General features: G+C 33.3%; 1 protein-coding gene across 1 annotated transcript; it reads left to right on the top strand.

The window, feature by feature from the left end:
- The first annotated feature begins 899 nt into the window (after positions 1–899).
- LOC131936079 (lysosome membrane protein 2) lies at positions 900–22888 on the top strand. The gene is made up of 14 exons (XM_059292935.1): positions 900–1218; positions 1508–1644; positions 3836–3993; positions 5160–5301; positions 5577–5780; positions 6034–6125; positions 7815–7864; positions 8010–8079; positions 8172–8356; positions 8626–8756; positions 9457–9530; positions 9771–9822; positions 20553–20711; positions 21274–22888. The coding sequence occupies exons 2-14, from the start codon at positions 1525–1527 to the stop codon at positions 21451–21453; spliced, it is 1617 nt and encodes a 538-aa protein (XP_059148918.1). The 5' UTR covers positions 900–1218; positions 1508–1524; the 3' UTR covers positions 21454–22888.
- The last annotated feature ends 1223 nt before the right edge of the window (positions 22889–24111 follow it).

Raw genomic sequence — 24111 nt, forward strand, 5'->3', positions numbered from 1 at the left:
TGTCTGATATTTGACCAGGACCTCCCACTGAGATGGGCTGAACACTGTTCTTAACTTACAGTAAAAGGGAATAAAGGTTTCCTGTTATTAAACTATTCGATTGTAACAGTTTTGTCCATTTCTCAACAATAGATATAATAGAAAGGAAACTAAAGATTTATAAATAAAGCTAGTAATAACTGAACTCTGGGGGACGGAGGGGCCTAGGGGTAGAGATCTAGACTGCTGACCCGTAAGTCTCTAATTCAAATCCGGGTTTAAGTCAGTAGACCATCCCTGAGTCCACCCAGCTCTGATGGGTACCTAACTCACATCAGGGAAAGTAAAGTCATAATGCTGACCACACAATCCTTTCACATGCTGAGGTCACAGAAAAAGATTAACTCTACTTCACTTTCCCCATAGACCATCAGGTTTGGAAGGGGATCTTCACTTCACTTCACTTCACTTCACTTCACTTCACTTCACTTCACTTCACTTTACTTTACTTTACTTTACTTTACTTTACTTTACTTTACTTTACTTTACTTTACTTTACTTTACTTTACTTTACTTTACTTTACTTTACTTTACTTTACTTTACTTTACTTTACTTTACTTTACTTTACTTTACTTTACTTTACTTTACTTTACTTTACTTTAACTAGATAGATGTTTACCTTTATACCTGTTGACTTTATACTTGTTTACTTTGTTCCATGTTTACTTTTATTTATAATATGCTTATATTTTCCATTATTTTTAACAATCTTCTGTTGTTTAAAATCAACTACTAGATAGCCTGTCAAGGTCACACAACTGTTCATCAATGTTGATAACACTTGGGTGATTACCTAATTATTATCATAAGACCTCCTGTTATGTAATAACAAAGTGGTGCTCAAACCTGTCATTATCACTGTTGATTATAAATAATTACAAGCTTTTAATTACATTTTTTCCATAATTTCTGATTCAGTTATTTGTTTTGTTTGCATGTTTTATTTACCACGAGTACCTACCCAACCAGCAGTATCTAGTGTTATCTAACTTTGGTAATCAGGCCTGTGCAGAGAACAACAAGCAACTCTGGCCTAATAAATAAACACATGTGATAGACTTTTTTAAACTTTCCTTCTTAAAGGCTGTTTTCATTTTCCACCTGGAATATGTCAAATCAAATTTTATTTTAACCATTGAAATTGTGCTTTAGTAAATTAGTTTACTTTCTTCAGTGATGTAAGTGTAAAGTTAAATACTTTAAATTTATTGTTGACTTAGGGTTAGGTAACAGCAATCATCACGGCAGTTGTATTATTGCCAATGTTTGCTTTTCAATTGTACTTAGTCAAAATTTATTTTATATGCGTAAGGTTTTAAAATTATTTTTTTTAAATAAATATAATTTAAAATGGTTTTTCATAGTAAAACAGCACTAAGAAATGTCTTTATTTATTGGATATGCGTAAGATTTTAAAATAACCTTTTTTTTAAAAATTTAATACAATTTAAAATGTTTTTTCCATAGTAAAACAGCAGTAAGAAATGTCAAAATTAAGCCTGAAAAAACTTGGAATAATATTGGCAGTGGGTGTGTTGGTGGCAGCTATTGGTGGTGCAATGTTCCCTCTGCTTGACTACATCATCAGGGAGGAGATCAAAAAGGTATGTTTGGGCTGAGTGAGTTAAATACATGTGTGATTACGTTGAGTGTTTGGGCTGAGTGAATCAAATACTTGTGTGATCATGTTGAGTGAATCAAATACATGTGTAATCATGTTGAGTGAATCAAATACTTGTGTGATCATGTTGAGTGTTTGGGCTGAGTGAATGAAATACTTGTGTAAAAGACTGAATTTTCTGCATAGAATACTCTCTCCTTTAACTTCTTTTTATATTTGTACAACTGTTAGGGCTTGAAGCAGATTTGATTCCTTAACAAGTTAAATTTTACACATTTTCACTTCATTTTGTACCATCTTTTCTATCCATCTATACAATTATATCAGGATTTTTTTTTAAATCTAATTTTTTAAAAATAATGTAAAATGTAAATAAAAAACCAAGCTAGGTTGTATGGTTTATGACATTTTTTACTGATATGAAGCTATAAATACACATGACCATGAAAAAATGTAAAATGTTATCAGTAGCAGGCCCACTTAGAAATATCTAATGTATTATCTCAAGAGTAATAATATTATAATGAATTGTGATTATAATAATGTTACCTGAGCTCATTGGTTATTTCTTTTGTTACAACCTCACAGTGATTGTTGTCATGCTTAGGAAATTTTTTAAAATAATAATTGAAAAGATTTAAACATGTTGGTAAAGAGGATCAACTATATGGACCATTGCCTTACACTTAACATTATAACAATATTACATCTGTAGAGAGTTTCCATTGAAACTCATACATTAAAAAATACACTTCTGACAACAGACCATCTTCTTTGTAAATGGATTTACTTCTTGTTTTACAAGATTTAGAAAAAAAACTGTTATGAATAGTTATCTCCCTTATATAATGTTTCTATGTAGGCTGACTGTTGGTTCCTAGTCAACATTTTATTTAGAGGTTAGCAACTTTTGTTGTGTGCAGAAAGTTGTAATCTCCATCTAACAACTTTTGTTGTGTGCAGAAAGTTGTGATCTTCATCTAACAACTTTTGTTGTGTGCAGAAAGTTGTAATCTCCATCTAACAACTTTTGTTGTGTGCAGAAAGTTGTAATCTCCATCTAAAAACTTTTTTTGTAATCTCCATCTAACAACTTTTGTTGTGTGCAGAAAGTTGTGATCTCCATCTAACAACTTTTGTTGTGTGCAGAAAGTTGTAATCTCCATCTAACAACTTTTGTTGTGTGCAGAAAGTTGTAATCTCCATCTAAAAACTTTTGTTGTGTGCAGACAGTTGTAATCTCCATCTAACAACTTTTGTTGTGTGCAGAAAGTTGTAATCTCCATCTAACAACTTTTGTTGTGTGCAGAAAGTTGTGATCTCCATCTAACAACTTTTGTTGTGTGCAGACAGTTGTAATCTCCATCTAACAACTTTTGTTGTAATCTCCATCTAACAACTTTTGTTGTGTGCAGAAAGTTGTAATCTCCATCTAACAACTTTTGTTGTAATCCCATCTAACAACTTTTGTTGTAATCTCCATCTAACAACTTTTGTTGTGTGCAGAAAGTTGTAATCTCCATCTAAAAACTTTTGTTGTAATCTCCATCTTACAACTTTTGTTGTGTGCAGAAAGTTGTAATCTCCATATAACAACTTTTGTTGTGTGCAGAAAGTTGTAATCTCCATCTAACAACTTTTGTTGTGTGCAGAAAGTTGTAATCTCCATATAACAAACTTTTTTTGTGTGCAGAAAGTTGTAATCTCCATCTAACAACTTTTGTTGTGTGCAGAAAGTTGTAATCTCCATATAACAACTTTTTTTGTGTGCAGAAAGTTGTAATCTCCATCTAACAACTTTTGTTGTGTGCAGAAAGTTGTAATCTCCATATAACAACTTTTTTTGTGTGCAGAAAGTTGTAATCTCCATCTAACAACTTTTGTTGTGTGCAGAAAGTTGTAATCTCCATATAACAACTTTTTTTGTGTGCAGAAAGTTGTAATCTCCATCTAACAACTTTTGTTGTGTGCAGAAAGTTGTAATCTCCATATAACAACTTTTTTTGTGTGCAGAAAGTTGTAATCTCCATATAACAACTTTTGTTGTGTGCAGAAAGTTGTAATCTCCACCTAACAACTTTTGTTGTGTGCAGAAAGCTGTAATCTCTCATCTAACAACTTTTGTTGTGTGCAGAAAGTTGTATTCTCCATAAAACAACTTTTGTTGTGTGCAGAAAGTTGTAATCTCCAACACCAGTGAAACCTATGACATCTGGCAAGACATCCCAATCCCAGTGTACATGCAGTTCTACATCTTTGATGTCGTTAATGTACTGGAGGTCAAGGCTGGAGAGAGGCCCTATGTTAACCAGAGAGGACCATACACTTATCTGTAAGATATATTATTACACTTAACAGTTAGATGTAATGATATTATCATTTAAAGAGAACCATACACTTATTCTTAAGATATATTAGTATAGATTTTTAAAATTTGGTTTAAATAGTAGTCCTTGTTTTTAACAAAGTTGCTAAAAATAAACAACAAAATAGCCTGATTTGCACTTCAAATTATTTAGAAAGTTCTGACATTTTTTTCTACTAGAGAAAGGCGCACAAAGTTTGACATTGTTTGGAATGTTCTGACATTTTTTCTACTAGAGAAAGGCGCACAAAGTTTGACATTGTTTGGAATGTTCTGACATTTTTTCTACTAGAGAAAGGCGCACAAAGTTTGACATTGTTTGGAATGTTCTGACATTTTTTCTACTAGAGAAAGGCGCACAAAGTTTGACATTGTTTGGAATGTTCTGACATTTTTTCTACTAGAGAAAGGTGCACAAAGTTTGGCATTGTTTGGAATGTTCTGACATTTTTTCTACTAGAAAAAGGCGCACAAAGTTTGACATTGTTTGAAATGTTCTGACATTTTTTCTACTAGAGAAAGGCGCACAAAGTTTGACATTGTTTGGAATGTTCTGACATTTTTTTCTACTAGAGAAAGGCGCACAAAGTTTGACATTGTTTGGAATGTTCTGACATTTTTTCTACTAGAGAAAGGCGCACAAAGTTTGACATTGTTTGGAATGTTCTGACATTTTTTCTACTAGAGAAAGGCGCACAAAGTTTGACATTGTTTGAAATGTTCTGACATTTTTTCTACTAGAGAAAGGCGCACAAAGTTTGACATTGTATGGAATGTTCTGACATTTTTTCTACTAGAGAAAGGCGCACAAAGTTTGACATTGTTTGGAATGTTCTGACATTTTTTCTACTAGAGAAAGGCGCACAAAGTTTGACATTGTTTGGAATGTTCTGACATTTTTTCTACTAGAGAAAGGCGCACAAAGTTTGACATTGTTTGGAATGTTCTGACATTTTTTCTACTTGAGAAAGGCGCACAAAGTTTGACATTGTTTGGAATGTTCTGACATTTTTACTACTAGAGAAAGGCGCACAAAGTCTGACATTGTTTGGAATGTTCTGACATTTTTTCTACTAGAGAAAGGCGCACAAAGTTTGACATTGTTTGGAATGTTCTGACATTTTTTCTACTAGAGAAAGGCGCACAAAGTTTGACATTGTTTGGAATGACAATGGAACTGTGACCTACAAGCAGAATCGCACATTTCATTTTGTTCCAGAGAAATCTGTTGGTGGGGAATCTGACTTAATTACAACAGTCAATCCTTTAATTGGTGTAAGTTAATGCTGATTGCAGATTGTTATTACATTAGTAGACTATCACACATTTTGATGTATTTCATTTTATGTAAAGTTAACTTTAAACCTAAAATGGCCGTTAATAAATTTTGTAAAATCTTTAAGAATTTTTTTTATGCTTTAGGCATAACGTGCTGCAACTAACTTTGTTGTGTAAATGAAAATATTTTGTAAACAAGATCTTTAAAAAAAAGATTACTATTACTCTTTTATTCTAGCATGAAATGATATTTAATGGGTGATTTTCTCAAGGTTTTAGCCCAAAATCTCAGGTGGATGCCCAACTTTATCAAGGAAGCAATTTCTGTGGTTTTGGAAGTCTTGCCTAATGAGGATCTATTTATGACTCGAACTGTCTACGAAACCTTGTGGGGCTACGAAGATCCTGCTTTAGTCATGCTCAAATCTATATTACCCTCATGGTTTCAAACTACACAGATTGGCTATTTTATCAGAGTTAGTGCCCTTTTTACTTTCACCATCTTTTTTGCCTGATTTAAATTTTTAAATCATTAACTATCATTGCAATGAGCATTAATATTAATAGTTCAGTGAACGGTTTGTTGATAATAATTGTATACCATTTATAGTTATAAGGATTTCACATTTATTTAGTAAGTAGTTGTCTGTTGTTTGTGTCCAATGTTTAGTAAAACACCAGTAGTTCCTACTATACCAGTTGTCTGTTGTTTCTGTTTACATTGTTTAGAAGAATGACACTGATGATGGAGTGTATACAGTTTTGACTGGAGAGAAAGACACAGACTCTGTTGGTGTCATCACAAAGTATAACGGAGAGAGGTATGTTTGTGGTTCTGTTGGTGTCATCACAAAGTATAACGGAGAGAGGTATGTTTGTGGTCTGTTGGTGTCATCACAAAGTATAACGGAGAGAGGTATGTTTGTGGTTCTGTTGGTGTCATCACAAAGTATAACGGAGAGAGGTATGTTTGTGGTTCTGTTGGTGTCATCACAAAGTATAACGGAGAGAGGTATGTTTGTGGTTCTGTTGGTGTCATCACAAAGTATAACGGAGAGAGGTATGTTTGTGGTTCTGTTGGTGTCATCACAAAGTATAACGGAGAGAGGTATGTTTGTGGTTCTGTTGGTGTCATCACAAAGTATAACGGAGAGAGGTATGTTTGTGGTCTGTTGGTGTCATCACAAAGTATAACGGAGAGAGGTATGTTTGTGGTTCTGTTGGTGTCATCACAAAGTATAACGGAGAGAGGTATGTTTGTGGTTCTGTTGGTGTCATCACAAAGTATAACGGAGAGAGGTATGTTTGTGGTTCTGTTGGTGTCATCACAAAGTATAACGGAGAGAGGTATGTTTGTGGTCTGTTGGTGTCATCACAAAGTATAACGGAGAGAGGTATGTTTGTGGTCTGTTGGTGTCATCACAAAGTATAACGGAGAGAGGTATGTTTGTGGTTCTGTTGGTGTCATCACAAAGTATAACGGAGAGAGGTATGTTTGTGGTCTGTTGGTGTCATCACAAAGTATAACGGAGAGAGGTATGTTTGTGGTCTGTTGGTGTCATCACAAAGTATAATGGAGAGAGGTATGTTTGTGGTCTGTTGGTGTCATCACAAAGTATAACGGAGAGAGGTATGTTTGTGGTTCTGTTGGTGTCATCACAAAGTATAACGGAGAGAGGTATGTTTGTGGTCTGTTGGTGTCATCACAAAGTATAACGGAGAGAGGTATGTTTGTGGTTCTGTTGGTGTCATCACAAAGTATAACGGAGAGAGGTATGTTTGTTGTCTGTTGGTGTCATCACAAAGTATAACGGAGAGAGGTATGTTTGTGGTTCTGTTGGTGTCATCACAAAGTATAACGGAGAGAGGTATGTTTGTGGTCTGTTGGTGTCATCACAAAGTATAACGGAGAGAGGTATGTTTGTGGTCTGTTGGTGTCATCACAAAGTATAACGGAGAGAGGTATGTTTGTGGTCTGTTGGTGTCATCACAAAGTATAACGGAGAGAGGTATGTTTGTGGTTCTGTTGGTGTCATCACAAAGTATAACGGAGAGAGGTATGTTTGTGGTCTGGTGTTCCTACTGCTGTTGCACCTGAGGGTTGGGGACAGGGGAGTGGGTGGGATGTGGGGCAGACTAATGGCAGTAGGTGCACACCTTAGGACCTGAAATGACAATTGTTTGACCTGAAATGACAATTGTATGACCTGAAATGACAACTGTTTGACCTGAAATGACAATTGTATGACCTGAAATGACAACTGTTTGACCTGAAATGACAATTGTTTGACCTGAAATGACAATTGTATGACCTCAAATGACAACTGTTTGACCTGAAATGACAATTGTATGACCTGAAATGACAACTGTTTGACCTGAAATGCCAAATGTTTGACTGGAAATAATCAGATTCAAGTTGTATTAAGGTGTTGATGCATAGCCATCAATATTCAACTGTTGTCTAATTAAAATTAATTAATAATTATGTGAGAAACCAATTCTATTCTCAGCCATGTCAGTGTGTGGACAACAGAATGGGCTAACATGATCAATGGCTCAGGTACACAAACTGTGTTCTCATTTTCAAATTGTTTTACACAAAAATTAAAACCCAAATATGTTCCCCACCATGCAACATTATTCCCCTTTTTAACAAAACCCAAACCTTATCCAAACATTAACTCCCCTATAAACCTTGTCCCCAGATGGAACATTAACTCCGCCATTTGGCTTTGACAGAGACGATGCCAAGATTTTTGTATCAGATATTTGCAGGTGAGATGTTGATATTTTATACCACTGACAATGTCCAGTGACCCAATCTACAATTGCCTTAAAATGTCAACATTTGTCACCTGTGTTGTCAGATCAATAAGAGGTGTTTATAAAGAGGATGTTTCAATACCTCAAGGCATTGACCTCAGGCGCTTTGGTGGGGATCAAAATGATATGATGAACTCTTCAGTCAACCCTGACAACATTGGCTTCTGTACACCCCAGACCAACTGTCTGCCAACTGGTTTACTCAACTCTACCACCTGTCAGGAGCCAGGTATTTCATGGCGGAGGGGATGGGGGGGGGGGGCATTTTTACCTTGTATAAATTACACTTTTTTTTACACATTGAGTAAACTTGTCATAATTTCACCTTTTCTACACATTTGACTTAACTTATTATAATTTATTTCATCTTTTGTACACAATTGACTAAACTTGTAATGATTTATTTCATCTTTTGTACACAATTGACTAAACTTGTTATGATTTATTTCATTTTTTCTACCTAATTGACTAAACTTGTTATAATTTATTTCCTCTCAGTTGACAGTTTTCCTCTTCCGATTATATTTTCCTTCCCACACTTCCTGTATGCTGACCCGGAAGTAATAAACCATGTGGGAGGTTTACACCCTCAGGAGTGGGAACATCAAACTATCATTGATATAGAGCCAGTAAGGCATTCAGTCAAACACTTTGTCTTAAATAAAATGTTTACCCAGCTTTATATATATGTATATGTATACAGGTTGCCGACCCCTGGTCTACATTCATGTCATCATGTTTTGAACATCTTGGTTCTACTGAACATTGGCTTTGGCTATGCCTTGGTTTTCTGTGAACTAGTTTCAGTTCAGGCCACAAATTCTTTTCCATTAGGATTATGATTATTTTTTTAGGCAGCCATCTGGTATGTCTGTCTCTTGATCTGACGGTCCTTTTGGTCCATGTCGCATTGCATATAGAATGCTATACCAACAAGAGCCAAACAATACGTTACTCACAAGGAAACCGCACCCAGAATAATGAAAACGCGATCACAATTTAGTCTAGATACACCATTGGCCAGGACATCCCGGCCAGTCCGTGCATTGGCCGGCCAATGTACAAAATACGCTCTTAGTGCTAAGTTCTTCGGGCTTTGGCCAAGAGAGCCGGCCAATATTATATATACAGACATGTATGCTTATATATATTGATCAATAAATATTTCAGGCTTGTGTTTATACATCTGTAAATAAATATTTGAGCAAATAGTTACTAAGCTAACCATAACATCATTTTTTCCTCTGGTGATTACAGTCAAAACATACTCTGAAATTAAATAAATGGTATTTTTATTTTATTTCCTTCATCTGTTTATTTTTTGTTCAGTGGACAGGTTTGGTTTTGAGGGTATCAAAGCGGTTGCAAATAAACATTTTTCTTGAGAAAATACCAGATATTGCGTAAGTAAATAATTAAACAATTAAAGTGATTGTTGAATAAAATGCACATCAAAGTTGCTATTGTTTAATAATTTAAAAAAATATTTACAAAATAATAAAATTTGTAATATATAAAATGAGTTGAGATAGTATAATGGGTGTATGCTGGTAAAAAAAAAAGTTGAGATATTAAAAAGAGTGTATGATTGTAGAGAGTATGAACAAGTAAAATAATGCTGTATTGCATTCTTCATCCTTTAGTCAAACATTCAACATAAGGAAGTTGTATTTTCCTGTCCTGTGGGTAAATGAGGTGAGATATTGTTTCTATTTTTGTATCCTATAACCTAGATCAAACAATTATCTCCTAGCAAATAGTTTTTTCTTGCAGTTCAGAATTTAAAAATAACATTATTTTTTCATGAACATTCAGCTCTTATCTCTTTTATTTATTTGTGAGTTTAAACCATGAGCCTATGTTTTCATCTCTTGTATTTATTTGTGAGTTTAAACCATGAGCCAATGTTTTCATCTCTTGTATTTATTTGTGAGTTTAAACCATGAGCCAATGTTTTCATCTCTTGTATTTATTTGTGAGTTTAAACCATGAGCCAATGTTTTCATCTCTTGTATTTATTTGTGAGTTTAAACCATGAGCCTATGTTTTCATCTCTTGTATTTATTTGTGAGTTAAACCATGAGCCAATGTTTTCATCTCTTGTATTTATTTGTGAGTTTAAACCATGAGCCAATGTTTTCATCTCTTGTATTTATATTTGAGTTTAAACCATGAGCCAATGTTTTCATCTCTTGTATTTATTTGTGAGTTTAAACCATGAGCCAATGTTTTCATCTCTTGTATTTATTTGTGAGTTTAAACCATGAGCCTATGTTTTCATCTCTTGTATTTATTTGTGAGTTTAAACCATGAGCTAATGTTTTCATCTCTTGTATTTATTTGTGAGTTTAAACCATGAGCCAATGTTTTCATCTCTTGTATTTATTTGTGAGTTTAAACCATGAGCCAATGTTTTCATCTCTTGTATTTATATTTGAGTTTAAACCATGAGCCAATGTTTTCATCTCTTGTATTTATATTTGAGTTTAAACCATGAGCCAATGTTTTCATCTCTTGTATTGATTTGTGAGTTTAAACCATGAGCCTATGTTTTCATCTCTTGTATTTATTTGTGAGTTTAAACCATGAGCCAATGTTTTCATCTCTTGTATTTATATTTGAGTTTAAACCATGAGCCAATGTTTTCATCTCTTGTATTTATTTGTGAGTTTAAACCATGGGCCTATGTTTTCATCTCTTGTATTTATTTGTGAGTTTAAACCATGAGCCAATGTTTTCATCTCTTGTATTTATATTTGAGTTTAAACCATGAGCCAATGTTTTCATCTCTTGTATTTATTTGTGAGTTTAAACCATGAGCCAATGTTTTCATCTCTTGTATTTATATTTGAGTTTAAACCATGAGCCAATGTTTTCATCTCTTGTATTTATTTGTGAGTTTAAACCATGAGCCAATGTTTTCATCTTTTGTATTTATTTGTGAATTTAAACCATGAGCCAATGTTTTCATCTCTTGTATTTATTTGTGAGTTTAAACCATGAGCCAATGTTTTCATCTCTTGTATTTATTTGTGAGTTTAAACCATGAGCCAATGTTTTCATCTCTTGTATTTGTGAGTTTAAACCATGAGCCAATGTTTTCATCTCTTGTATTTGTGAGTTTAAACCATGAGCCAATGTTTTCATCTCTTGTATTTATTTGTGAGTTTAAACCATGAGCCAATGTTTTCATCTCTTGTATTTATTTGTGAGTTTAAACCATGAGCCAATGTTTTCATCTCTTGTATTTGTGAGTTTAAACCATGAGCCAATGTTTTCATCTCTTGTATTTGTGAGTTTAAACCATGAGCCAATGTTTTCATCTCTTGTATTTATTTGTGAGTTTAAACCATGAGCCAATGTTTTCATCTCTTTTATTTATTTGTGAGTTTAAACCATGAGCCAATGTTTTCATCTCTTTTATTTATTTGTGAGTTTAAACCATGAGCCTATGTTTTCATCTCTTGTATTTGTGAGTTTAAACCATGAGCCTATGTTTTCATCTCTTGTATTTGTGAGTTTAAACCATGAGCCTATGTTTTCATCTCTTGTATTTATTTGTGAGTTTAAACCATGAGCCTATGTTTTCATCTCTTGTATTTATTTGTGAGTTTAAACCATGAGCCTATGTTTTCATCTCTTTTATTTATTTGTGAGTTTAAACCATGAGGCTATGTTTTCATCTCTTGTATTTATTTGTGAGTTTAAACCATGAGCCTATGTTTTCATCTCTTTTATTTATTTGTGAGTTTAAACCATGAGCCAATGTTTTCATCTCTTTTATTACTTTGTGAGTTTAAACCATGAGCCAATGTTTTCATCTCTTGTATTTGTGAGTTTAAACCATGAGCCAATGTTTTCATCTCTTTTATTACTTTGTGAGTTTAAACCATGAGCCAATGTTTTCATCTCTTGTATTTATTTGTGAGTTTAAACCATGAGCCAATGTTTTCATCTCTTGTATTTGTGAGTTTAAACCATGAGCCAATGTTTTCATCTCTTGTATTTGTGAGTTTAAACCATGAGCCAATGTTTTCATCTCTTGTATTTATTTGTGAGTTTAAACCATGAGCCAATGTTTTCATCTCGTGTATTTGTGAGTTTAAACCATGAGCCAATGTTTTCATCTCTTGTATTTGTGAGTTTAAACCATGAGCCAATGTTTTCATCTCTTGTATTTATTTGTGAGTTTAAACCATGAGCCAATGTTTTCATCTCTTTTATTTATTTGTGAGTTTAAACCATGAGCCTATGTTTTCATCTCTTGTATTTGTGAGTTTAAACCATGAGCCTATGTTTTCATCTCTTGTATTTGTGAGTTTAAACCATGAGCCTATGTTTTCATCTCTTGTATTTGTGAGTTTAAACCATGAGCCAATGTTTTCATCTCTTGTATTTGTGAGTTTAAACCATGAGCCAATGTTTTCATCTCTTGTATTTGTGAGTTTAAACCATGAGCCAATGTTTTCATCTCTTGTATTTGTGAGTTTAAACCATGAGCCAATGTTTTCATCTCTTGTATTTGTGAGTTTAAACCATGAGCCAATGTTTTCATCTCTTGTATTTATTTGTGAGTTTAAACCATGAGCCAATGTTTTCATCTCTTGTATTTATTTGTGAGTTTAAACCATGAGCCTATGTTTTCATCTCTTGTATTTATTTGTGAGTTTAAACCATGAGCCAATGTTTTCATCTCTTGTATTTATTTGTGAGTTTAAACCATGAGCCAATGTTTTCATCTCTTGTATTTGTGAGTTTAAACCATGAGCCAATGTTTTCATCTCTTGTATTTGTGAGTTTAAACCATGAGCCAATGTTTTCATCTCTTGTATTTATTTGTGAGTTTAAACCATGAGCCAATGTTTTCATCTCTTGTATTTATTTGTGAGTTTAAACCATGAGCCAATGTTTTCATCTCTTGTATTTGTGAGTTTAAACCATGAGCCAATGTTTTCATCTCTTGTATTTGTGAGTTTAAACCATGAGCCAATGTTTTCATCTCTTGTATTTATTTGTGAGTTTAAACCATGAGCCAATGTTTTCATCTCTTTTATTTATTTGTGAGTTTAAACCATGAGCCAATGTTTTCATCTCTTTTATTTATTTGTGAGTTTAAACCATGAGCCTATGTTTTCATCTCTTGTATTTGTGAGTTTAAACCATGAGCCTATGTTTTCATCTCTTGTATTTGTGAGTTTAAACCATGAGCCTATGTTTTCATCTCTTGTATTTATTTGTGAGTTTAAACCATGAGCCTATGTTTTCATCTCTTGTATTTATTTGTGAGTTTAAACCATGAGCCTATGTTTTCATCTCTTTTATTTATTTGTGAGTTTAAACCATGAGCCTATGTTTTCATCTCTTGTATTTATTTGTGAGTTTAAACCATGAGCCTATGTTTTCATCTCTTTTATTTATTTGTGAGTTTAAACCATGAGCCAATGTTTTCATCTCTTTTATTACTTTGTGAGTTTAAACCATGAGCCAATGTTTTCATCTCTTGTATTTGTGAGTTTAAACCATGAGCCAATGTTTTCATCTCTTTTATTACTTTGTGAGTTTAAACCATGAGCCAATGTTTTCATCTCTTGTATTTATTTGTGAGTTTAAACCATGAGCCAATGTTTTCATCTCTTGTATTTGTGAGTTTAAACCATGAGCCAATGTTTTCATCTCTTGTATTTGTGAGTTTAAACCATGAGCCAATGTTTTCATCTCTTGTATTTATTTGTGAGTTTAAACCATGAGCCAATGTTTTCATCTCGTGTATTTGTGAGTTTAAACCATGAGCCAATGTTTTCATCTCTTGTATTTGTGAGTTTAAACCATGAGCCAATGTTTTCATCTCTTGTATTTATTTGTGAGTTTAAACCATGAGCCAATGTTTTCATCTCTTTTATTTATTTGTGAGTTTAAACCATGAGCCTATGTTTTCATCTCTTGTATTTGTGAGTTTAAACCATGAGCCTATGTTTTCATCTCTTGTATTTGTGAGTTTAAACCATGAGCCTATGTTTTCATCTCTTGTATTTGTGAGTTTAAACCATGAGCCAATGTTTTCATCTCTTGTATTTGTGAGTTTAAACCATGAGCCAATGTTTTCATCTCTTGTATTTGTGAGTTTAAACCATGAGCCAATGTTTTCATCTCTTGTATTTGTGAGTTTAAACCATGAGCCAATGTTTTCATCTCTTGTATTTGTGAGTTTAAACCATGAGCCAATGTTTTCATCTCTTGTATTTATTTGTGAGTTTAAACCATGAGCCAATGTTTTCATCTCTTGTATTTATTTGTGAGTTTAAACCATGAGCCTATGTTTTCATCTCTTGTATTTATTTGTGAGTTAAACCATGAGCCAATGTTTTCATCTCTTGTATTTATTTGTGAGTTTAAACCATGAGCCAATGTTTTCATCTCTTGTATTTGTGAGTTTAAACCATGAGCCAATGTTTTCATCTCTTTTATTTATTTGTGAGTTTAAACCATGAGCCAATGTTTTCATCTCTTTTATTACTTTGTGAGTTTAAACCATGAGCCAATGTTTTCATCTCTTGTATTTGTGAGTTTAAACCATGAGCCAATGTTTTCATCTCTTTTATTACTTTGTGAGTTTAAACCATGAGCCAATGTTTTCATCTCTTGTATTTATTTGTGAGTTTAAACCATGAGCCAATGTTTTCATCTCTTGTATTTGTGAGTTTAAACCATGAGCCAATGTTTTCATCTCTTGTATTTGTGAGTTTAAACCATGAGCCAATGTTTTCATCTCTTGTATTTATTTGTGAGTTTAAACCATGAGCCAATGTTTTCATCTCTTGTATTTATTTGTGAGTTTAAACCATGAGCCAATGTTTTCATCTCTTGTATTTGTGAGTTTAAACCATGAGCCAATGTTTTCATCTCTTGTATTTGTGAGTTTAAACCATGAGCCAATGTTTTCATCTTTTGTATTTATTTGTGAGTTTAAACCATGAGCCAATGTTTTCATCTCTTTTATTTATTTGTGAGTTTAAACCATGAGCCAATGTTTTCATCTCTTTTATTTATTTGTGAGTTTAAACCATGAGCCTATGTTTTCATCTCTTGTATTTGTGAGTTTAAACCATGAGCCTATGTTTTCATCTCTTGTATTTGTGAGTTTAAACCATGAGCCTATGTTTTCATCTCTTGTATTTGTGAGTTTAAACCATGAGCCAATGTTTTCATCTCTTGTATTTGTGAGTTTAAACCATGAGCCAATGTTTTCATCTCTTGTATTTGTGAGTTTAAACCATGAGCCAATGTTTTCATCTCTTGTATTTATTTGTGAGTTTAAACCATGAGCCAATGTTTTCATCTCTTTTATTTATTTGTGAGTTTAAACCATGAGCCAATGTTTTCATCTCTTTTATTTATTTGTGAGTTTAAACCATGAGCCTATGTTTTCATCTCTTGTATTTGTGAGTTTAAACCATGAGCCTATGTTTTCATCTCTTGTATTTGTGAGTTTAAACCATGAGCCAATGTTTTCATCTCTTGTATTTGTGAGTTTAAACCATGAGCCAATGTTTTCATCTCTTGTATTTGTGAGTTTAAACCATGAGCCAATGTTTTCATCTCTTGTATTTGTGAGTTTAAACCATGAGCCAATGTTTTCATCTCTTGTATTTGTGAGTTTAAACCATGAGCCAATGTTTTCATCTCTTGTATTTATTTGTGAGTTTAAACCATGAGCCAATGTTTTCATCTCTTGTATTTATTTGTGAGTTTAAACCATGAGCCTATGTTTTTATCTCTTGTATTTATTTGTGAGTTAAACCATGAGCCAATGTTTTCATCTCTTGTATTTATTTGTGAGTTTAAACCATGAGCCAATGTTTTCATCTCTTGTATTTGTGAGTTTAAACCATGAGCCAATGTTTTCATCTCTTTTATTTATTTGTGAGTTTAAACCATGAGCCAATGTTTTCATCTCTTTTATTACTTTGTGAGTTTAAACCATGAGCCAATGTTTTCATCTCTTGTATTTGTGAGTTTAAACCATGAGCCAATGTTTTCATCTCTTTTATTACTTTGTGAGTTTAAACCATGAGCCAATGTTTTCATCTCTTGTATTTATTTGTGAGTTTAAACCATGAGCAAATGTTTTCATCTCTTGTATTTGTGAGTTTAAACCATGAGCCAATGTTTTCATCTCTTGTATTTGTGAGTTTAAACCATGAGCCAATGTTTTCATCTCTTGTATTTATTTGTGAGTTTAAACCATGAGCCAATGTTTTCATCTCTTGTATTTATTTGTGAGTTTAAACCATGAGCCAATGTTTTCATCTCTTGTATTTGTGAGTTTAAACCATGAGCCAATGTTTTCATCTCTTGTATTTGTGAGTTTAAACCATGAGCCAATGTTTTCATCTCTTGTATTTATTTGTGAGTTTAAACCATGAGCCAATGTTTTCATCTCTTTTATTTATTTGTGAGTTTAAACCATGAGCCAATGTTTTCATCTCTTTTATTTATTTGTGAGTTTAAACCATGAGCCTATGTTTTCATCTCTTGTATTTGTGAGTTTAAACCATGAGCCTATGTTTTCATCTCTTGTATTTGTGAGTTTAAACCATGAGCCTATGTTTTCATCTCTTGTATTTGTGAGTTTAAACCATGAGCCAATGTTTTCATCTCTTGTATTTGTGAGTTTAAACCATGAGCCAATGTTTTCATCTCTTGTATTTGTGAGTTTAAACCATGAGCCAATGTTTTCATCTCTTGTATTTGTGAGTTTAAACCATGAGCCAATGTTTTCATCTCTTGTATTTGTGAGTTTAAACCATGAGCCAATGTTTTCATCTCTTGTATTTATTTGTGAGTTTAAACCATGAGCCAATGTTTTCATCTCTTTTATTTATTTGTGAGTTTAAACCATGAGCCTATGTTTTCATCTCTTGTATTTGTGAGTTTAAACCATGAGCCTATGTTTTCATCTCTTGTATTTGTGAGTTTAAACCATGAGCCTATGTTTTCATCTCTTGTATTTGTGAGTTTAAACCATGAGCCAATGTTTTCATCTCTTGTATTTGTGAGTTTAAACCATGAGCCAATGTTTTCATCTCTTGTATTTGTGAGTTTAAACCATGAGCCAATGTTTTCATCTCTTGTATTTGTGAGTTTAAACCATGAGCCAATGTTTTCATCTCTTGTATTTGTGAGTTTAAACCATGAGCCAATGTTTTCATCTCTTGTATTTGTGAGTTTAAACCATGAGCCAATGTTTTCATCTCTTGTATTTGTGAGTTTAAACCATGAGCCAATGTTTTCATCTCTTGTATTTGTGAGTTTAAACCATGAGCCAATGTTTTCATCTCTTGTATTTGTGAGTTTAAACCATGAGCCAATGTTTTCATCTCTTGTATTTGTGAGTTTAAACCATGAGCCAATGTTTTCATCTCTTGTATTTGTGAGTTTAAACCATGAGCCAATGTTTTCATCTCTTGTATTTGTGAGTTTAAACCATGAGCCAATGTTTTCATCTCTTGTATTTGTGAGTTTAAACCATGAGCCAATGTTTTCATCTCTTGTATTTGTGAGTTTAAACCATGAGCCAATGTTTTCATCTCTTGTATTTGTGAGTTTAAACCATGAGCCAATGTTTTCATCTCTTTTATTACTTTGTGAGTTTAAACCATGAGCCAATGTTTTCATCTCTTGTATTTGTGAGTTTAAACCATGAGCCAATGTTTTCATCTCTTGTATTTGTGAGTTTAAACCATGCGCCAATGTTTTCATCTCTTGTATTTGTGAGTTTAAACCATGAGCCAATGTTTTCATCTCTTTTATTACTTTGTGAGTTTAAACCATGAGCCAATGTTTTCATCTCTTTTATTACTTTGTGAGTTTAAACCATGAGCCAATGTTTTCATCTCTTTTATTACTTTGTGAGTTTAAACCATGAGCCAATGTTTTCATCTCTTTTATTACTTTGTGAGTTTAAACCATGAGCCAATGTTTTCATCTCTTTTATTACTTTGTGAGTTTAAACCATGAGCCTATGTTTTCATCTCTTTTATTACTTTGTGAGTTTAAACCATGAGCCAATGTTTTCATCTCTTGTATTTGTGAGTTTAAACCATGAGCCAATGTTTTCATCTCTTGTATTTGTGAGTTTAAACCATGAGCCAATGTTTTCATCTCTTGTATTTATTTGTGAGTTTAAACCATGAGCCAATGTTTTCATCTCTTTTATTTATTTGTGAGTTTAAACCATGAGCCAATGTTTTCATCTCTTGTATTTGTGAGTTTAAACCATGAGCCAATGTTTTCATCTCTTGTATTTGTGAGTTTAAACCATGAGCCAATGTTTTCATCTCTTGTATTTGTGAGTTTAAACCATGAGCCAATGTTTTCATCTCTTGTATTTGTGAGTTTAAACCATGAGCCAATGTTTTCATCTCTTGTATTTGTGAGTTTAAACCATGAGCCAATGTTTTCATCTCTTTTATTACTTTGTGAGTTTAAACCATGAGCCAATGTTTTCATCTCTTTTATTACTTTGTGAGTTTAAACCATGAGCCAATGTTTTCATCTCTTTTATTACTTTGTGAGTTTAAACCATGAGCCAATGTTTTCATCTCTTTTATTACTTTGTGAGTTTAAACCATGAGCCTATGTTTTCATCTCTTTTATTACTTTGTGAGTTTAAACCATGAGCCAATGTTTTCATCTCTTGTATTTGTGAGTTTAAACCATGAGCCAATGTTTTCATCTCTTGTATTTATTTGTGAGTTTAAACCATGAGCCAATGTTTTCATCTCTTGTATTTATTTGTGAGTTTAAACCATGAGCCAATGTTTTCATCTCTTTTATTTATTTGTGAGTTTAAACCATGAGCCAATGTTTTCATCTCTTGTATTTGTGAGTTTAAACCATGAGCCAATGTTTTCATCTCTTGTATTTGTGAGTTTAAACCATGAGCCAATGTTTTCATCTCTTGTATTTGTGAGTTTAAACCATGAGCCAATGTTTTCATCTCTTGTATTTATTTGTGAGTTTAAACCATGAGCCAATGTTTTCATCTCTTTTATTTATTTGTGAGTTTAAACCATGAGCCAATGTTTTCATCTCTTTTATTTATTTGTGAGTTTAAACCATGAGCCTATGTTTTCATCTCTTGTATTTGTGAGTTTAAACCATGAGCCTATGTTTTCATCTCTTGTATTTGTGAGTTTAAACCATGAGCCTATGTTTTCATCTCTTGTATTTGTGAGTTTAAACCATGAGCCAATGTTTTCATCTCTTTTATTACTTTGTGAGTTTAAACCATGAGCCAATGTTTTCATCTCTTGTATTTGTGAGTTTAAACCATGAGCCAATGTTTTCATCTCTTGTATTTGTGAGTTTAAACCATGCGCCAATATTTTCATCTCTTGTATTTGTGAGTTTAAACCATGAGCCAATGTTTTCATCTCTTTTATTACTTTGTGAGTTTAAACCATGAGCCAATGTTTTCATCTCTTTTATTACTTTGTGAGTTTAAACCATGAGCCAATGTTTTCATCTCTTTTATTACTTTGTGAGTTTAAACCATGAGCCAATGTTTTCATCTCTTTTATTACTTTGTGAGTTTAAACCATGAGCCAATGTTTTCATCTCTTTTATTACTTTGTGAGTTTAAACCATGAGCCTATGTTTTCATCTCTTTTATTACTTTGTGAGTTTAAACCATGAGCCAATGTTTTCATCTCTTGTATTTGTGAGTTTAAACCATGAGCCAATGTTTTCATCTCTTGTATTTGTGAGTTTAAACCATGAGCCAATGTTTTCATCTCTTGTATTTATTTGTGAGTTTAAACCATGAGCCAATGTTTTCATCTCTTTTATTTATTTGTGAGTTTAAACCATGAGCCAATGTTTTCATCTCTTGTATTTGTGAGTTGAAACCATGAGCCAATGTTTTCATCTCTTGTATTTGTGAGTTTAAACCATGAGCCAATGTTTTCATCTCTTGTATTTGTGAGTTTAAACCATGAGCCAATGTTTTCATCTCTTGTATTTGTGAGTTTAAACCATGAGCCAATGTTTTCATCTCTTGTATTTGTGAGTTTAAACCATGAGCCAATGTTTTCATCTCTTTTATTACTTTGTGAGTTTAAACCATGAGCCAATGTTTTCATCTCTTTTATTACTTTGTGAGTTTAAACCATGAGCCAATGTTTTCATCTCTTTTATTACTTTGTGAGTTTAAACCATGAGCCAATGTTTTCATCTCTTTTATTACTTTGTGAGTTTAAACCATGAGCCTATGTTTTCATCTCTTTTATTACTTTGTGAGTTTAAACCATGAGCCAATGTTTTCATCTCTTGTATTTGTGAGTTTAAACCATGAGCCAATGTTTTCATCTCTTGTATTTATTTGTGAGTTTAAACCATGAGCCAATGTTTTCATGTTACCCCAGAGCTCTGTGACTGATGACAAGCATGCTGACATGCTGAAGGACCAACTCTTCACTCCCATCAAAATTGCTTTTATTGTCAAGATAGCTCTCATCTGCTTAGGTGGCGTCATGGTTCTTGCTTCACTCGCGACAATTATTTATCGGAAATGTAAAATTAATGTAAGTCACTACATTATGTGTCCATACGTATTTAGTTTTTATTGCAATTCTTATGTCAGCAAAAGTTTTTTTTTATTTGTATCAGTCTAAACTTGCAAAAAATTTTTTTTTAAAGCAGAAACTTAGCTTAGTGGTTGTCCCATACACATCACATCAAGTGGAAGGAGAGGGGGGGGGGGGGGGAATTCAGACTTATCATGAGGGTGTGTCAAATAAGACACTATTTAGCATTTTAAGAAATTGAATAACAAGGCTTTTTTCACCTGTTTGTGTGAATTGTTATGAAAATTGAAAAAAGGAATGTAATATTGGCTAAAAATTGCTAAAATTTCATTAAATATGTAAATATATAGCGTTTGGCTAAACCAGCCTTTTTCTTTACAAAGGGCAACAATACAATATTTTTGGCAAAAATCACCAATGTAGGTTATGTCCCCTTAAGAAAAAATAAACAACAGTAGCAAGTAAAGAATAAATCTCTTTTTAAAATATACTTCATTGTCTATAGTATTTCTGCATCATGTCTATAATTTAAATGAAGCATTTGATTTTGCTTCTGTAGGCTCGAAGCTTTGATGTTCCTCATCAGCACAGGGAAGTTCCACAGGCCAGCAGAAATGTTAGTGCTGTGTACAACGACACGTCAAGTCTACTTTCCCATGGGGAGGTGACTGGAAGGTATAGTACACTAGCACCTGATCAGGTAGATGACAAGACACCTTTACTAGCTGGTTCTAGTTAAAACACCAATGGATGGAAAGATAACTTTAGTAGATAAAGATATTATTAGACAATACAGTTGTCTATGGCATCTTGTATAATTGTAAACCGCTGTAAAGCCATTGTCTACAATGCATATTGAAAATTTTTAAATCTTTCATTATTTCTATTTGTAGAGATTGAAGACTTCAGAATGTTGTCATCGTTTTTAAAAATCTAGCTGCACCTAAGCATTTTGTTGCATAATATTTAAAATATTATTTTAAATTTATAACCTTCTGTGTAAATTCTATTTATTCCTTGTATATTCTATCTCTCTCTCACTTTGATTTTATAAAGTGAACTGGTTACACCAAAGATTGTTAGTAATTATAAAATGTGATATATCAACTCTAATTATGTAAGCTGTAATATAGAGTATAATAGTATTATATTTTTTATATAAAGATTTAATTACCATGATCTTTCTCCTGTGCAATATGCAAATGTTGATTAAGCATTCCAATTGTTACCCATAGTTTTGTGAAATATTTCACTTACACATTGTTATTGTATGTTTTCTCCTTTTATTATCTTGTACTTATAAATAAATACATTCATATACAAATATAAGACAGGACTGTATGCTACATTGAAGTTTAAAAAGTTTAAATCTGTTAAAAACATAAATTTTATAAAATGAAGGAACAAATATGAGAAATGACATAAAATCTTTGGTCTTGGTGAAAAAAAAAATCAAAGCAAAAAAATCAAAAGAAAATGGATGCAACCATTATTGGTTATATTTAATGTAAGGATGGGATGAGAATAATTCAGGGTAATTGTATAATCTAGTTTTAAGTTCAGTGAAAGGAGACTTCAACTGACATTACTTAATAAAATGTTGATGATTAATCAAAATGATGATGAATCCTTTGAACACCTGATACCTATACTGTATTTGTATAAGCTTTCTGTATGTTTATACATTTTTTAAAAGTATATTTACAATTTATTTAATTTTTACTTAAGTAATTAATTATATTCAAGCAAACTACTTTTTATTACTTCCCTTTTTACCATTTTTATTATTTTGTCTCCTATATTAACCACCTATTTTAGTCACTTTTTGTAATTTGTACATACATTTGTAAAGTTTTTAAATGAATTTTTTTTCTTGTTCTTCAATGAGCACATTAATTTTGTTGCCTACCTGTTTCTTGTTACTAGCAATTTGTTTTCGCTTACCTCAAACCAAGGAAACTTGTAGAAACTTTTTGAGTTGCTCAAAGAATGTTGATATTACCTCCCTTTCCATGGTGACTAAAGTTATGATGTCAAGGCAGCTTTTTGATACTTAAATATTTGTATTCATCAAATAGTTACCTGGTATGTTAAAAACTTAATGTAGTTCCAGCTTTAGTGACACATTCACTTATGTTCGATTTGTTGCCTCTTGTTATTTATTGTAAACATATTTAAACTTATTAACTTAAATACAAATATAGTTATATATTTTTTCTAAAGCCTTTGTCTTTTTGTTTTACAGTATGTGACTGTAATGAACAATTATCTTCTGACAAATAGTTGAGTCATTCATTCTGGTACGTTAGAAAAATTCACTTGATTGTGTCTTTTCGAACTCCTTAAAGTTCTTCACTATATAGAATTGTGGTGCACTTGAAAACATTTGGTAACTAATCAAAGTAGAATTTCTAAAAGCTACAATGATATAAACCAGCGTGATTTAAGTGAATGATATTCACCATAATGAGAAGAAAACATTACAGAACACCAAAACAAGTGTATGTTTAATTATCTTCATTCACAACTATAATATAGCAATGCAACGGTTATAGCTTCACAAAATAAGATGAATGAGTTTTATAATTCAAGAATGTCACACGCATGTGGCCACAAATGTCACACGCATGTGGCCTGTGGTTGGTGTGTCAGCATGTGGCCTGTGGTTGGTGTGTGTCAGCATGTGGCCTGTGGTTGGTGTGTGTCAGCATGTGGCCTGTGGTTGGTGTGTGTCAGCATGTGGCCTGTGGTTGGTGTGTGTCAGCATGTGGCCTGTGGTTGGTGTGTGTCAGCATGTGGCCTGTGGTTGGTGTGTGTCAGCATGTGGCCTGTGGTTGGTGTGTGTCAGCATGTGGCCTGTGGTTGGTGTGTGTCAGCATGTGGCCTGTGGTTGGTGTGTGTCAGCATGTGGTTGGTGTGTGTCAGCATGTGGCCTGTGGTTGGTGTGTGTCAGCATGTGGCCTGTGGTTGGTGTGTGTCAGCATGTGGTTGGTGTGTGTCAGCATGTGGCCTGTGGTTGGTGTGTGTCAGCATGTGGCCTGTGGTTGGTGTGTGTCAGCATGTGGCCTGTGGTTGGTGTGTGTCAGCTTGTGGCCTGTGGTTGGTGTGTGTCAGCATGTGGCCTGTGGTTGGTGTGTGTCAGCATGTGGTTGGTGTGTGTCAGCATGTGGCCTGTGGTTGGTGTGTGTCAGCATGTGGCCTGTGGTTGGTGTGTGTCAGCATATGGCCTGTGGTTGGTGTGTGTCAGCCTGTGGTTGGTGTGTGTCAGCATGTGGCCTGTGGTTGGTGTGTGTCAGCATGTGGGTCTGCAGTGTGTTGTAGATGACGCCTTTCCCACACGCCTGACATTTAAAGGGAAACAATCCTATGTTCCTTGACTTCATGGTAGACCAAGTTT

Source organism: Physella acuta, unplaced genomic scaffold (assembly GCF_028476545.2).
Source record: "Physella acuta isolate Inbredline_101_S28 unplaced genomic scaffold, ASM2847654v3 ptg000166l, whole genome shotgun sequence".
Lineage (NCBI taxonomy): Eukaryota > Metazoa > Mollusca > Gastropoda > Physidae > Physella > Physella acuta.

What these genes read in the sequence shown, in the direction of transcription:
- LOC131936079 (XM_059292935.1), top strand. Translation starts at nt 1,525, where the DNA reads ATGTCAAAATTAAGCCTGAAAAAACTTGGAATAATATTGGCAGTGGGT. An exon ending in TCAGGGAGGAGATCAAAAAG is followed by an intron (nt 1,645 to 3,835) that starts GTATGTTTGGGC and finishes TGTTGTGTGCAG; the next exon opens with AAAGTTGTAATCTCCAACAC. An exon ending in TAACATGATCAATGGCTCAG is followed by an intron (nt 7,865 to 8,009) that starts GTACACAAACTG and finishes CCTTGTCCCCAG; the next exon opens with ATGGAACATTAACTCCGCCA.